This window comes from Ochlerotatus camptorhynchus, unplaced genomic scaffold (genome assembly GCF_037179485.1).
Source record: "Ochlerotatus camptorhynchus isolate MF236.1 unplaced genomic scaffold, CSIRO-AGI_Acam_v1.1 ptg000193l, whole genome shotgun sequence".
Classification (NCBI taxonomy): Eukaryota; Metazoa; Arthropoda; class Insecta; order Diptera; family Culicidae; genus Ochlerotatus; species Ochlerotatus camptorhynchus.
In genome coordinates this window covers 4,521,137-4,535,929 of record NW_027040683.1, presented here as the reverse complement: position 1 = coordinate 4,535,929, position 14,793 = coordinate 4,521,137, and the positions used below count along the sequence as shown (strand labels likewise).

Genomic DNA, 14,793 nt, shown 5'->3' with positions numbered 1-14,793 from the left:
GGTATGTCCGACTCTCAATCGGGATAAGATCCTTTGATCTTTCCGCTTTTCCCTGTCGTTCCATTTCTCTATGTTTCCTTTCACTTTTCTCAAAAATAGTTCGGTTTCGTTTGACCACGTAATGTTCCAGGCATATTTTATAGATGACACTATGTGTTTTCGAATATCGCCGCCGGGAACTTTAGTCCTTTGTCGCTGTCTGGTTCTACCGTAAGCTGCAAGTCTATCGGCTTCTTCGTTGCCGGTGATTCCCTTGTGTCCAGGAATCCAGCAGAATGTTACGAATGGGGTTGTTATGCATATCTATAGACTGTATCCAAGGGTGCCGCGATTTTCCACTTTCAATAGATTTCAGAGCACTAGCGGAATCGGTGAAAATCACTGCGGCGGTATTCAACGGGGATATTGATTCTAGGGCTATCTTCAATGCGGCTGTTTCTGCAGAGAAAACAGAACATCGGTTGGGTAGTCGGAGTGATATACTTATATCTGGACCATGTAGGCCAAAACCCACTCTGTTTCCGGCTTTTGAGCCATCTGTATATATTTTAATGTGGGATCCATAGTTTCTCGCAACAAGTGAATTAAATTCTGCTTGTATTTTCGATGGGGGATCAGCCGTTGAAAGTATGTGCTTAAGTCGCCAATCAATTCGGGGGATGGGGTCATTCCATCTGCGATCACTTACTCGCATCAATGGTAAGGCTGTTGCGACTTGATTTCCAGTAAGAGTGTGGTACAGATTTTTAGCTACCGTAATTAAGAGGTTTTTAGAAGGTTTGGAATTTCGCTCATTGTAGAATATTGAGCGTTTACTAATAACGAGTGCAACCAGATAATCGAAAGGCAGGACTCCTGCCTCAGCGCACGCTGATTTTGATGGTGATGAGGAAGAAGACCAGAGGCTTCACGAACCATTTTGTTGTAAAATGGTGCAAGCGACTTAATCAATTGGGTGGAATTTCGGCATGTGATTTCTACACCATAGAAGATTTTTGCCAAAATTAAGCTGCTCCCACGTTCATGATTGTGTTTCGATTACTGGTGGACTGGCATCTACCAATAGTTTGCAGTAAGCAAATTCTCTTTTTTAAATCAGCTCTTAGCTGTTCAAAGTGGTGATTAAGCGAAAGATGTCGATCGAGATACACGCCAAGTATTTTAACGACTTTTCGGTACGGGATGCGCACGTTGTTCACCGTGACTTCACGTGACCAAGGAATATGTCTATGGTTACATATATGGGAGATTGAGCATTTCTCTGCTGCCATTTCGAATCCGCTAGAGTTAGCCCATCTAGCAACTGCTCTAATAGCTGCTTGCAGTTTAATACGGACTCGGGTAGCATTTGTCCCTACAACGACTAAGACTATATCGTCTGCATACACGAATATCTGAACATCTTTGGGAAGACATTTGAAGAGGGGCTCCATGGCGATCAAGAACAGTGATACGGCCAAAACCGATCCTTGAGGGACTCCATTTTCCTCTATATGAGAGCACGACGACTGATTTCCGACAGCAACTTGGAAAGTACGATCGGACAAAAAGGATTGGATGAACTTTGGTAAGCTACTATTCAATCCCCATTCCTTAAGCTGGCGGAGAACGCCTTCACGCCACACCCGATTGTAAGCTTTTGAAAGATCGAGAGTCGCTATGTCGATGTGCATGTTTTCACTCATAGCTTGGTCGAGTGCATTTCCTAGGTCCGCCAAGTATGTTGATGGTCCACGACCGCGGCGAAAAGCATGTTGACCGGGATTCAGGAGGTTTTTTTCTTCAAGGTATGTTATCAAACGACGATTCACCATTCGTTCCATAATTTTTCCGTTGCAGCTAGTTAAGCTGATTGGTCGAAAATCACGTGATTCTTTGCATCTTGCTCCGGCTTTTAGAATTGGGATAACGGTACTATGTTTCCATTCTTCCGGGAAGAGTCCGGTGATCCAGAGCTGATTATAGCTGTTACGAAGTTTTCGTTTCACATGAACAGGAAGTCTCTTTAGCATTGGGTATGCAACCAGGTCTGGGCCACAGGATTTTCCGTTGGCGTGGTCTAGAGCCCACAGTAGTTCTGACATAGAGAAAGTCGTGTTGTATGGTTTATTAGTGGTCGGTGAGGTGAGCGAAAAGTTTGTTGGATGTTGTTCTACTTTTGCTTTTTTGGCCAAAAAAGATTCTGAATACAAGACTGACGACGAAATAGAGCTGAAATATTTTCCAAGTTCATTGGCAATAAGCTCAGGGTCATCAGTTTGATTTGATCCAATAGTAAGTTGAAAACCGGAGAGGCGTCTTTTTCCTCTTAGTGCATTCAATCGCTGCCAGACTTCTTGAGTGGTTGACTGTGGGCTAATGCCATCGACGAATTGTTGCCACGAGGTCTGCTTAACGTTTCGTATTGTTGATCTACATTCTCTTCTTGCTGCTCGCCATTGTTCCATTTTTGATTTGCGGTTCGGGTTATCTGGTGTTGTACGCTTCCACGCTCGTAAAGCCTTCCGCCGTGATTTTATTGCTTTTTTAACCTCATCGTTCCACCACGAGACAGCAAGCTGCCCTGGTGTGCTTGAGGTTCTTGGTATGTGTTCCTTGGCCGTTGCGGTAATGATCTTTCCCAACTCCACGGCTGTGTATTCACGATCGATAAATATGCGGCTGTCGATATCTGCCTCGAAAGCTGACCAATTTGCACGATCGAATAACCAGCGTCGCCTTCGTCGTGTCCTTGGAGGGCTGTCATTTCCGAGAATATCGATAGGGTAATGATCGCTACCAGCTGGGTCGCGATGAACATACCAACGGAGTTGACCGATAATACTACTCGAACATAGTGACAAATCTATAGCTGTGTTCCTCTGTCCACTGGTGTAGGTGTCGCTCCCATCGTTCAGAACTATAAGATCGTATTTTGCGCAGATACGAATGATAGCCGTACCTCTCGGGTCATCACGGGGTGATCCCCAAGCTACATGATGTGCATTGAAGTCGCCAAGAATCAGGAAAGGTGGTTCTAACTGGGATATTAAATGATCGAAGTCATGTTCCAGATTTGGGTAGGGTTGTACTGGAATATAAAGGCTGACGACTGTGCAGCGAATTCGTTGCTCAAGTCTAGTTGCCAGTGCAAGCATAGGTGTGTTTAGCGGTACGTCAACATGCTGTGCATCTACTTGTACAGCGAGGGCCGTTCCTTGGTATATGTTGCTACCGGTCAGCGTACGCCACGTATATCGACCCCGGAGCAAAGAATCCAGATTACGTGTAGCGTGCGGTCGAAGGTGGTGTTCTTGTATGGCCAAGACTGTTGGTGCATTATCGCCGTTGATCATGATGTCCAAGTCACTCAGGTTTCGGTATAAGCCATTGATATTCCACTGAAAAGCAATTCGGCGGCGATTTTCTGGTATTCCATCGGAAGTATTGTGCGCATATACTGGAGATAATGGTAAAGGAGGTCTTCTAACTTGTGAAGAGATGTCAGATGTCCGGGACGCGTTCTTGTGAGGACTTGCTATGTCGGAGTTTCGGCAAGTTTGGATTTCTTCCGGGGTGGAGTTGTCGTGGTAAGATAGATTTAGATTGGTTTCTAAAAGGTGGCATTTTCGAGTAGGTTGCAATGGATAACAGCTTATTAGATGTTGAGAAATACTTGCCCTTGGAAAGGGGTGATCCACGTCGACTGCCGCCAGAGGCTCGTCGAGCAGACTCGGAACATCCCTGGTCAGGGTCGACGTGGAAGGCCTCGTGCTTGGCGAATCAGATGTTTCGGCAACAGTTCTGTTTGATAACGTGCAAAGTCGAGCTCTGTGGTGGTATTGTTGATCGTAAGTGGTTGAATAAGGTACAACTGCTATCAGCGGCACAGTTTTTGCCCTTGATGAGGGGCTGTCCACGTCGACTGCCGCCAGAGGCTCATCGAGCGGGCTCGGTACATCTCTGGTCAGGGTCGACGTAGAGAGCCTCGCGCTTGGCGAATTCGGTGTTTCTGCGACTGTTCCTTTTGACGACGTATCAGGTTCCACTTGCTGATTAGTCAGTTGATCATAGAAGGTAGAATTAGTCAATGCTGTGATTGGTAAAGATTTCCTTGAGAAAAAAGTCGGAAGAATTTTTCCATCCAGTCCTGCTTCCTTTTCTGAGTGTTGACATCGATGATCGATACTCCGAGGATAAGTAATTGCTGGTGCTGAGATGCTTTGATGGGGTTCCAAATCATTTTGCACTTCTTGGTTCATTGTAGAGCGAGCTCTGTTTAGCTATGGTTTCGTTGGGTGTCCATTGTCTTGTCCGTGTGCATTGCAGGGTCTATCATGTTGAAATACATTTTGATACAATTGGTCAAAGGTTGGGTCGGTAAATTGGTCACTCGTCCCAATCAATCGTATGTGTTTCAGCATCGGGTGGCAAAGAAGGACGCTTGACATGACTATGACTGGAATCTGTTAAAGTTATTTCCATCGCGTGTTTCCTGTTTTTGCTGCGCGTTCGCATATCGTACTCGTTGAATGAATTGTTCGCATTTTTCATCATGGTGCTACGTGTTGCTGGTGGGACATTGTTGGTTCGGTCTTTCCGCGACAGTCGTTGTGAATTCTGGCATGTTTTGACTGACGAGTTTTCTGTTGAAGTCACTGGTTTCGATGGTGTTTCCTGCTGAGCTTTCCTTTGCGAATCGCTACGAGTCTGATTTCTGTCATTCAAGATAGTGTTGAGTTTAGATTTCAATGATTCCACTTCAGCACGCAATTCTGCGATAATTTTATCTTTTGTAGATTCAGCCTGATCTAGCCTTTTTTGTATTTTACTGGCCATGGTGCTTTTCGTAGTCTCCTCAAAATAAATTTTACGAGCTTCGGCGGTTGAAATTTTGCAGTCAACTTGCATACGGATAATGTACTCTTCGTCCTTGTACTTCTGGCATGTACGTGAGGTGCACGAATGAGAGCCCTTACAATGTTTGCAGTAAGGTGCGTTCTTGCATTGTTCTCCATCTGCTAGGTCGTGTGTCTCAGAGCATTGCAGACAAATACTCGTTTGATCGCAAAATTTGCGGGGATGACCGTAAAGCTGGGTTTAGATTAGGCAAGTCAAATGATCAACTCAGTTGAATTCAATTGGCTTGAAAAGTTGAGCCTGGTTCAACTTTTTTCAATTCAAGTGAGTTGATCAAGTCAGTTGAATGGCATGGTTTACACGTTCAATTCGCGTTGAATTCAATTGACTTGATCAATTGACTTGCCCGGTATAAACCCAGCTTAAGAGCCACACTTAAAACAAATCATCGGTGCAGGGTAATAAGCACGCACAGGGACACGAAGCCTACCAAATAGTACAAATTTTGGAAGGATAGTTCCAGTAAATGTTAACACTATAAGTGGAGTGTTTCTTACAGCATTATTAATCCGCTTAGTAATACGCCGGACAGATTTTATACCTTGGGGCATAAGGTACTTTCGAAGCGAGTCATCATCAACGTCTGTAGAATTTGGTTCGTAGACCACTCCTTGCACGACGTTCAGCGTAGGGTGGGGGATTACTTCGACCATGGTACCATCGGTGAGTTGGGTGATCTGGCACAATTTGTTGAACGCTGCCTTTGAGCTAGTGCGGAGTAAATAACGAGTTCCACGACCTTCCTTACTCATCGTTACTTTCGTTGCCTCATTCAAGCCTACCGCTAAATCTGTCGATGCACTGATGATGAAAGGATTGGGCAGCGGTATCTGCTTTTTGTTTATGCCGCTTGCGGTATCCGAAGCAGTATCATCCAATTTGCGACGCATCAGTAGCACCATTGTTTGGCCTATCTCATCTGCACTTAGCATCCAGTCTGGTAGTCTTGTTGCTCCTACTGTCCCCCCGGGGTCACCTGGTTGACCCCCTGAGGAGCCAGATTGATTCCCGGCCATCAGGCCAGGATGCTAAGATAACCTAGCACACAGTTGATTTTTCTTCTCCGATACTTCACTATTCCGATAGGTACCGTTTTCGGTATTGACTTCGACTCGGGCTATCAACAGTATACGATATGCACTATTCACAGAACAATGGTAGGCAAACTAAACAAACGAAGCCACGCTTGTTTGTTCACACTCTCAGCAATAATGTTTTTGGGGTTTTTAAGTATTAATTTGCACTAATAGTCACATATATTTGGCAGTAATCGTTGGGCGATCCGTATATCACTACTTGGTCTAACTTTTAGATATATATTCGAAGAGTTAGTCAGAAAAAATAGTGACTAAGCGCCACAGAGACGCGTATTGACGATTATAGTATCCCGAACTCGATTGATCTGTAATTGTAACCAGCTCAATTTTGTTTGCAAACCTGGTTAAAATGTTTATATTTAATTATCTAAAAGATAACTCGTCCAGCTCAAACGTTTGTAGGGGTAAGAGGTGGGATCATCATCATCATCATCATCATCATGAGTGTGCAAAATGTTACGCAATTGTATCCTCCACATTCGCCCACGCACCAAGATCGTGTTTCGTCTACTAACGACCCTCTGATGACAGTGTTGGGCAGCATCAATGCTACATCGACATGTTTCGTCTAGAAACGATTCTTTGATGACTGTGTTGGGGAAGCAGCATATGCATGTACGTAATTGGTGGATTTGTTAAGTTATTTCGACGCTTTTGGATAATGCTTGATATTTACTACTTTTTCAATAGTTTCTTGTTGAAAATCAACAGTCATTGTTATCGATGCGTAGAAATATTTCTGATCGATTGGTGATGAAATTATTGCATTGGTCCATTGGATAATTTCGTTACATGTTCCATTTTCGGTTTTCACAAAGTGTACCCCCATATAGAAATCACAGACGTAGTTCTACGTCAAAAATGTTGAAAGCGGAATTTCAGTCAGACTAGACAGAACCATTTATAACTAACTGATCAGTTGAATGAAAAATTAATTTTGGTGTTCTGTCAGTTTCAAAGTTCAAAGAAAGCCGCAGGAAATCTAAGGGAATGAAGAATATTAAGGTAAACATTCCTTTAGTTTACCAAAGTGTAACACATTCCAGACTGTCGAGCGTCAATCACAGACAAATGGACGTACCATCATGCAAACCCGATGAAGTAGTTGCCCCCCGTATGAATAACTTGTTTTCATGTTTGGTCAACCGCCAAACCGCCATGTGTGAGCGCGATGGGAGGTTAACCTATAGTTTGGCCACATTGAGATGGATTAAACTATCTTAATCCTCTCGGAACGACTAGCAGCAGCAACTAGTACCTTCGCACCTACTTGAGCTGATCCCTCGCACGGGAATGAACACGTTTGTGGGGACGTTATGAATGCATCCCAATTTCGTTGCGGTAGATTTTCTTACGCTACACGCGTCATTTGCTGGTAAATTTGTTTACGGTCATAAATTACTTTCATATTCCGACGTCCCACATCTTTGCGTTTTGAAGCCTCTCCCCCGTCCCCGAAACGCGTGCCAGTTTGCGGTTGAGGCCACCGAAACTCCGTGGGATGTGTATGATTATTAATATTTTTGTTTACTAACAGTGAGGCAGCATCTTTTACCCTCACATTCCGCTCTGCTCTGATGCTCCAAATTTCGTTTAGAATGCACCGTATGGTATGCAGGTCGTTGCATTTCCTCGTGGAAAGGAAACCACTTTTGGCGGGAACTAATGTTCTATTAGGGAACCAATAAATCTCAATAATTTTCCCTTTGATTTGCATTTTTTGGCACACGATCGACAGTGCACACTTGCCCCATTACTTTCACCAACGGCTAGTGCCTCCTGTTGGTTGGTAATTGCCAATTTAGTGGGATCTCCTCTCTTTTCGGTTCGACAAGCCGTTTGGGGTCATTAAAAACGAAAAATTACTCATAAATAAATTGAAATTGCTTCTCCTCTTGGTATCTTCTACTGATGGTCATACGACACACATGCCTCTAGGGAAGCCGTCTTATTATAGGCTAACTCTTTCCTCGCTTCATTGAGTGAGAAGTGTAAATACACTTTTATTGCGATTGATTTACGAGAGAATGTGTTTTATTAGCGTTTGGATGTTTGGAATATCGTCGTCGTCACCTAATTAAGCGGATGGAGGACATGAAGGAGCTGTTTACTGATTCGATCGTATTTTTAAACATCGTTTGTTGTCAAGTTGTGAGTTCAAATTATGCAAATAGATTTGACGACGGATCGTTGATGGATGGTTGATTTATGAAGATTATAGGGTAGAGGCACTAGGGACGGACGAAATGACGCTCAAACTCAAGCTCTGAGTTGAGCATATATTTAAGATTTGGAATTGCGATAGTCAGCCCATTATAATACTAATAACATATAAAGAGAGAGAAGGATTAGTAATTTCCATTTAATTCTACTACCTTATTTGCTTATCCTTGAGAGATACGCGTATTTCGTCTACAATATACAGAGCTGGGAATCTGATCATTTGTTATGAAAATAAAAACTTTTTTGAAACGCGTTCAATACAAAAAATCTTACCGCAGATTATATTCAATATTCTAAATATAATATAATGAAAAATCAACTATTTGAAAAGTTTAGTGGAAGTGAAAGCTCAATTTTCAAACTAGTGTTTTTTTTTTTAATTAAGGTACACAGAGGTGGCAAAACGATTGGGACATTGAAAATCTTGGACGGTGGTTACATTAAATTATTCCTAATGTTTCTTCGAGAGTGTGGTTTAAAGGCTTGGGCTTAAGTCGTGACTTCATTCGCGTGATGAGTAGACTTATCTCCAACCATTACTCGCTAGATGAGGATTTTCATAGAATAAACTTGGCAATGTTCGCATAATGACGCCGCCAGAGGGCGACTTTTGAATACCCTTGAAGGCCAAGAAAGACAACCCTCCCTATCAGAGACGTGTTGGGAATCCACGATCTCTGTTAGATGCAGTCGATTTATGTGTTTCTGCAAATGTCTAGTATAACAATTTAATTCTTTTGTCACTCTTTGTTAGTTTTTGTTTTGTCTTGTCCCCCCGTCTCGTCTTATCGTCGCCCACAAGACCGATCTGCGCTTCCAGAGCTCGGCCGTTAATGGCCCTACAGGAATTCAGCGAGGCCTATCTGGTCGGTCTGTTCGCCATCCACGCCAAGCGTGTCACAATTATTTTATGTTCCATTTTCGGTTTTCACAAAGTGTACCCCCATATAGAAATCACAGACGTCAAAACCGTACGGGCGTGTAGTGTAATGGATACAACCTCTTATTCTTTTTGTCAACATTATTTTCATAAGGCAAATCAACTGATTTCTTATTGCGAACTTTGCTAACGCTCCTTTCGAACATTTAAAAGTTCAATATCATCAAAACTTCTTTCACGTTGGAAATCGATTTGTGGCCCTGAAAAGGGCCGATTGATTGTTTGGATGGTACGAATCTACTTTGAGCTGGTGTACTTGGTGACGGCCTTAGTTCCTTCAGAGACAGCGTGCTTGGCCAACTCACCCGGCAGCAGCAGACGGACCGCAGTTTGGATTTCGCGGGACGTGATCGTCGAGCGTTTGTTGTATTGAGCCAGACGGGACGACTCAGCAGCAATACGTTCGAAGATGTCATTGACGAAGCTGTTCATGATGCTCATGGCCTTCGACGAGACTCCGGTGTCCGAGTGGTCCTGCCATTTAAATGATCTTTATTTCTTGTGATTGTGTGGTTTACATGTATGAATTTGTTAAGTGACACAGATGCGTCTTTTCAACTTTGGTACATTTGAGATTTTAATTATTATTTACAGTTCCTAGTCCTATCAGGCCTATTTTAAAGTATGACCACCTTGGTGGGATTGGTTTGATTTGAATTGGAAAAAGGAGACTACTTATAACTACTATTTACAACTACAACTAACCTACAACTACTATATACACCTAACCTACTATATACAAATTGCTTATCAAAGCATGTTCTGATAAATTACATTTTTGTGCAAATTTAGTCTTAATTTCGTTAATTTTGGAATCTATTTTGGCAATGCCTGCCTCTTCATGTAAATTTGTTATTCTAGTGTCGAAAGGACGATCAAGAACCATCCTCAGCACTCTATTCTGAGCTACCTGAATTTTGTTCCTGTGAGTCTGTGCACATGATTCCCACACCGGAGCAGCGTAGAGGATCGCAGGTGCTACGATTTGTTTGTAGACGGCCAGTTTGTTCACCCTTGAGAGGCGGGATCTGCGGCAAATCAGCGGATACAGACTTCTAACCAAGGCGGAACACTTGACTACGGTTTTCTCCACATGCGAGCGGAATAGGAGCTTTTCGTCAAACAACATCCCGAGATAGGTTACTTCGGCGGACCACTCAACCCTTGTGCCATCCATGATTACAGTACAAGAGGGAGTCGGTTTTAGTTTGGGTGATTGCCGATGGAGGAACATGATTGTTTGTGTTTTGGAAGCATTGATTTTGATTTTCCACGTGGTGGCATAATCAGCAAAGGCGTTAAGGCATCGTTGAAGTTTGTTCGTTATTTCGCGAGGCATCCTTCCTTTGACGGCTATTGCGGTATCATCTGCGAACAGGAAAAACACGCAACCGTCTCCAAGGGGAGGAATGTCGGAAGTGTAAATGCTGTAGAGCAAGGGTCCCAGCAGACTGCCTTGCGGGACTCCTGCTTGGATGGAAAACGTGTCGGAAAGACAACCATTCAACGATACCTTAAACGACCTTTGCTGGAGGTAGCTACGGGTGATTTTAACCAGATGTAATGGAAAGTTGAAGTTACAAAGCTTGTATACAAGCCCATTGTGCCAGACATTATCAAACGCTTTCTCAACGTCTAACAATGCCATGGCTGTGGACTTGGATACAGCTTTGTTACTTCGGATGTTATTCATCACCCGCACTAGCTGGTGATTGGTGGAGTGCCCCTTTCTGAACCCAAACTGTTCCGGAAGGAGAATGTTATTTTCCTCGACGAACTTGAGCAAACGATTGAGAATGAGTTTCTCGAACAATTTGCTCAGCGCTGAAAGGAGGCTGATTGGTCTGTAGCTTGAAGCTAGCGTTGGGTCCTTCCCGGGTTTGCGGATAGGTATGATTTTCGCTGTCTTCCAGATACTTGGAAAGTAGTGCAGTTCCAAGCATCTGTTGAAGACAGCAGCCAGCAGAGAGTGAACCTTCATGCTGAGATTTTTCAACACTAGGTTGAATATTCCGTCAAACCCGGGGGCCTTCATGTTTTTGGTGCATTTCAGCGCTGAGCAAATCTGTTCCACTGTGATTCTATCCTCCGGAGGGATGGCACAAGGGGAGGAATCAAGGTTGAGTACGCATTGCTCAACCTGAACTTCAAGCGGACTTTGGATGTTGGAGCCAAGCAAGTGCGATTTGGCAATATGCTCACCAATCGCATTTGCTTTCTCGTGAGGGGTGATTATGAGCCGATCGTCATCATTTTCATCTTTTAGTGGCGGAATGGGTTTAGGGTGCGTCTTTAAGACCTTGGCAACTTTCCAGAATGTTCTGGAGCGGTCGTCCAGATTCTGGACAAGCCGCCCGAAACTTTCGTTCCGGAGTGAGACCATTCTGGAAGCAATCTCCTTGTTCAGATTGGCCATTTCACGTTTCCTCGCTAGATCTCCAGTCCTCTGAAACTGGCGTCTACGAACATTTCTCAGGCGAATTAAGAGTTGGGTGTGGGAATCAATAGCAATAAACTTACCCCTCACAGGAACTCGTCGGACGCACGCCTCGTCAGCCACGGTTATGGCTTGGTGGAGTACTTCCAACGCTCGGTCGATGTCCTCCACGGAGTCAAGCGGCGGGTTGTCGATGATGTGCCTGTCTACCACGCGTCCAAACTGGGCCCAGTTTACGCGATGGTAGTCCTTGCGCAGGCTTGGAGCAGCAGCTACGTTGTATCCCAGTTCAGCCACCACCGGTTGATGGTCGGAGCTGAGTTCGTTTAAGGCTACCGGCTTGGACAAGCCGGTATTTGAAAGAAGCAGGTCTAGCGTCGATGGGTTGCCTGCCGGTGAGATGAATGTTGGCTCGTCCGAGAACCAAACGGAGTACAGCCCATGCTGCGAATGGTCGAACAGCAGACGACCGTTCTGGTTCTGCTGGTAGTTCCGCCATGCCTCATGACGAGCATTCAGATCTCCTCCAACAACGAAGCGGGAACCGGTACGGGTGATGGTGGACAGGTCCTTCTTAAATTTAGCCGCTAGTCCACTGCTGGCGGCACACTGTCGAGGGCAGTAGACGGCGATGAACTGGACGTATCCAGTCGACGACTCCACCTCCACACCAAGGGCCTCGATGATAGAGGTGCGAATATGGGACAGAGTGTGGTATTTTATTCCTTTCTTGACGACGACCGCAACACCACCCCCCCTGGAGCTGGTGCGATCAAGCCGGATAATGTTGTGGTCAGGCAACCAGAAGCTGTCGCCGGACTTTAGATGGGTCTCGGTTAGAAGGCCCACGTCGATGCTGTGCTTGCGGAGGAAGTCGGCAAGCTCAATCTCTTTTGCTCTTACAGAGCAAGCATTCCAGGTGACGATAGTTAGCGGTTTAGACGCCATACTGGATGATGAACTTACCGAGCACCTGGATCTGTTCGGGCTTATTGCGGCACTTACGAAGAGCACCGGACATGTTGACGAAAATTTCCATCAGTTCATCCGCTGAGAACAGATCGGGGTTGTTGTTTTGTGCTGTTGGTTGTGTCCAGAATCCAGGGGGGGATGGAGAGCTTTGGCCAGCAAAATCACCGGAAGCTTCTTGAGAGGGGGCGGGTTGCACCCGCGAATTCGCTTGCCTTTGCTGGGGAGCACGAAGAGGCGGAAAATCCTCCGTCCTGAATGATGGGGTTTTGTCCTTCTTGCGTCCTGGTTGATTGTTGCTTGACGCCTGCTTTCGGATGCGTTTGAAGTCCTCGCGTTTGGAGCACTGTCTGTCGGAACCTTGATGTGCACCACCACAGTTAGCGCATTTTATCGCCACGGCTCCATCCGCAGGGCAGTTGGAAGTGGCGTGTTCTTGAGCGCAGTTGCTGCAGCGTGGCTTGATGTTGCAGTTGCGGGTACCGTGTCCAAAATTGAGGCACCTCATACACTGCGTTACGTCACGATGGCCGCCACGGTATGGCTCCCACCGTACGATGATGGAGCAGATTGATCGGATGGCTTGTAGCGCATTGAGCGTCACTGTCCCTTTCTGGAAGTGCACCAGGAAAAGACAATCCGGGTACGTCTTCACGTTTTCGTCTCTCCTTGTCATTCGGAAGACAGCGATTGGGGCAAGCTTGTACCGGTTGATTTCAGCTTCGACCATCTTGGGGTCGAAGTTTGGTAGACCCCTGATGACTACCTTGAAGGGCTTCTCACCGGGGATGTCGTGCGTGAAGAATTCCGCCTTGGTATCCTTCAGATGTTTCACGGCCACTTCGTACTCCGCTTTTGTTCGGAGCATCACCTTGGTGCCGATCCTGCCGAGCTTAAACTCAGCTGCAACGCCCAGCGATGAAAGATCGCCAATCAGCGTGTTGAGTGGGACTTGCTTCACCACCAGTGGAGGAAGCTTCATTTTTGCTGCACTCGGGGTGGCAGCAGTTTCGTTGTCGACGGCGTCGGCAAAATCACCAATGACGCTGACGTTCGTCGCGGTGGCATCGTCCCGTCCACTCGCACCATCGGACTGGCCTTGATTTTTCTTCCTCTTCTTAGACCGCTTCACCGTGGCTGAGGTGGGATTCCCTACATCGGTGGGAAGAGTAGCGTACCTATTCGAAATAGGTACACTCAAGCTACCCTCACCGCTGTTCTTCTTCTCCGTTTTCTCTCGGAGCCTGCTCCGGGAGCGCTGTCTTCCCATCACACGAAGCGACCGACACTACTGACGACGCGATTAAACTGCGAATGTTTGGAACAAACTAGAAACTTTAGAACAACTCGACAGAGCGAGCAAAGACCGAACTGTACTGCTTGACGTTCAAGCAGAGAATCGAAGCTCCCGAGTGGTCCTGCTTCAACACCTTGTAGATGTATGTAGATGGCATAGCTTTCCTTCCTGCGCTGTCTCTTCTTCTTCTTCTCTCCCTTGACGATGACTTTCTGCGCCTTTCCAGACTTCTTAGTGGCCTTTCCACTGGTTTTCGGTGACATGATGAAAATGTTCACTTCGGAAGAGAATAACTGATAGTCGTTTCGACGGTGGTGTCTCGTTTTGTGCCCGTAGCATAAGAAGCGAAACTCCTCCCCTTTTCAGTGTTTTGCTGTATGTATTGTTCCCTCCCTGTATTAAAAATATGCTACTCGACGCAGGTATAAGTATACCCTCGACGAGTGAAATAAACCGACCTATATGGTCGGTCTGTTTGCTATTGACGCAAAGTCATTCTCTGCTTGATCGTCAAGCAGTTCAGTTCGGTGTTAGCTCGCTCTCTCGAGTTGTTTGAAAAGTTCATTGCGATAGTGTTCGTGTTCTCTCTTTCGCGGTTTGTCGTGCGTGTGTGTGTGCCCCGTAATGGGGAAGCATCGGTCGCGAAGCCCGGCGAAGGTCCAGAACCCCGGAGAAGGAAGCTCCGGTGTGCCTACCTCGAACAGGTTTGCTGTTCTCCCCATGAATGGGAATATCCAGCCAGCTGTGTTGGAAAAACGCAGTAAGAAGAGGAAGAAGAATCGAGGCCAGTCCGATGTCACTGCGACGAACAACAGCGATGTTGGAGATTTCGGTGACGCTGCCGAAACCGTGAATACTGCCGAAATGAGCACGGCAAAAGTGAAGCTACCTCCATTGGTAGTGAAAAATGCCCATCTTAATGTGCTCATTG

General features: G+C 45.6%; 3 protein-coding genes across 3 annotated transcripts in view; all 3 read right to left on the bottom strand.

Annotated features, from left to right (window-relative positions):
* The window catches only part of LOC135702511 (sex-regulated protein janus-A-like), a 125,417-nt gene extending 125,293 nt beyond the window's left edge, over positions 1 to 124 (bottom strand). Inside the window, exon 1 of the mRNA XM_065223584.1 lies at positions 116 to 124. The gene's annotated coding sequence lies outside the window, so the exon portion shown is untranslated. The remainder of the gene's footprint in view (positions 1 to 115) is intronic.
* The window catches only part of LOC135702488 (myogenesis-regulating glycosidase-like), a 71,472-nt gene that overhangs the window by 24,616 nt on the left and 32,063 nt on the right, over positions 1 to 14,793 (bottom strand). The gene's annotated exons all lie outside the window — the stretch shown is intronic.
* Positions 9,391 to 14,125, bottom strand: LOC135702426 (histone H2B-like). The gene is made up of 2 exons (XM_065223464.1): positions 13,994 to 14,125; positions 9,391 to 9,633 (listed from the first exon to the last, which is right to left on the bottom strand). Exons 1-2 carry the CDS (start codon positions 14,123 to 14,125, stop codon positions 9,397 to 9,399), a joined length of 369 nt encoding a protein of 122 aa, XP_065079536.1. The 3' UTR covers positions 9,391 to 9,396.

Coding starts and splice junctions, on each gene's coding strand:
- LOC135702426 (XM_065223464.1), bottom strand. CDS start 14,125: ATGTCACCGAAAACCAGTGGAAAGGCCACTAAGAAGTCTGGAAAGGCG. Junction 9,634..13,993: donor TCTACATACATCTACAAGGT/GTTGAAGCAGGA, acceptor TTTAAATGGCAG/GACCACTCGGACACCGGAGT.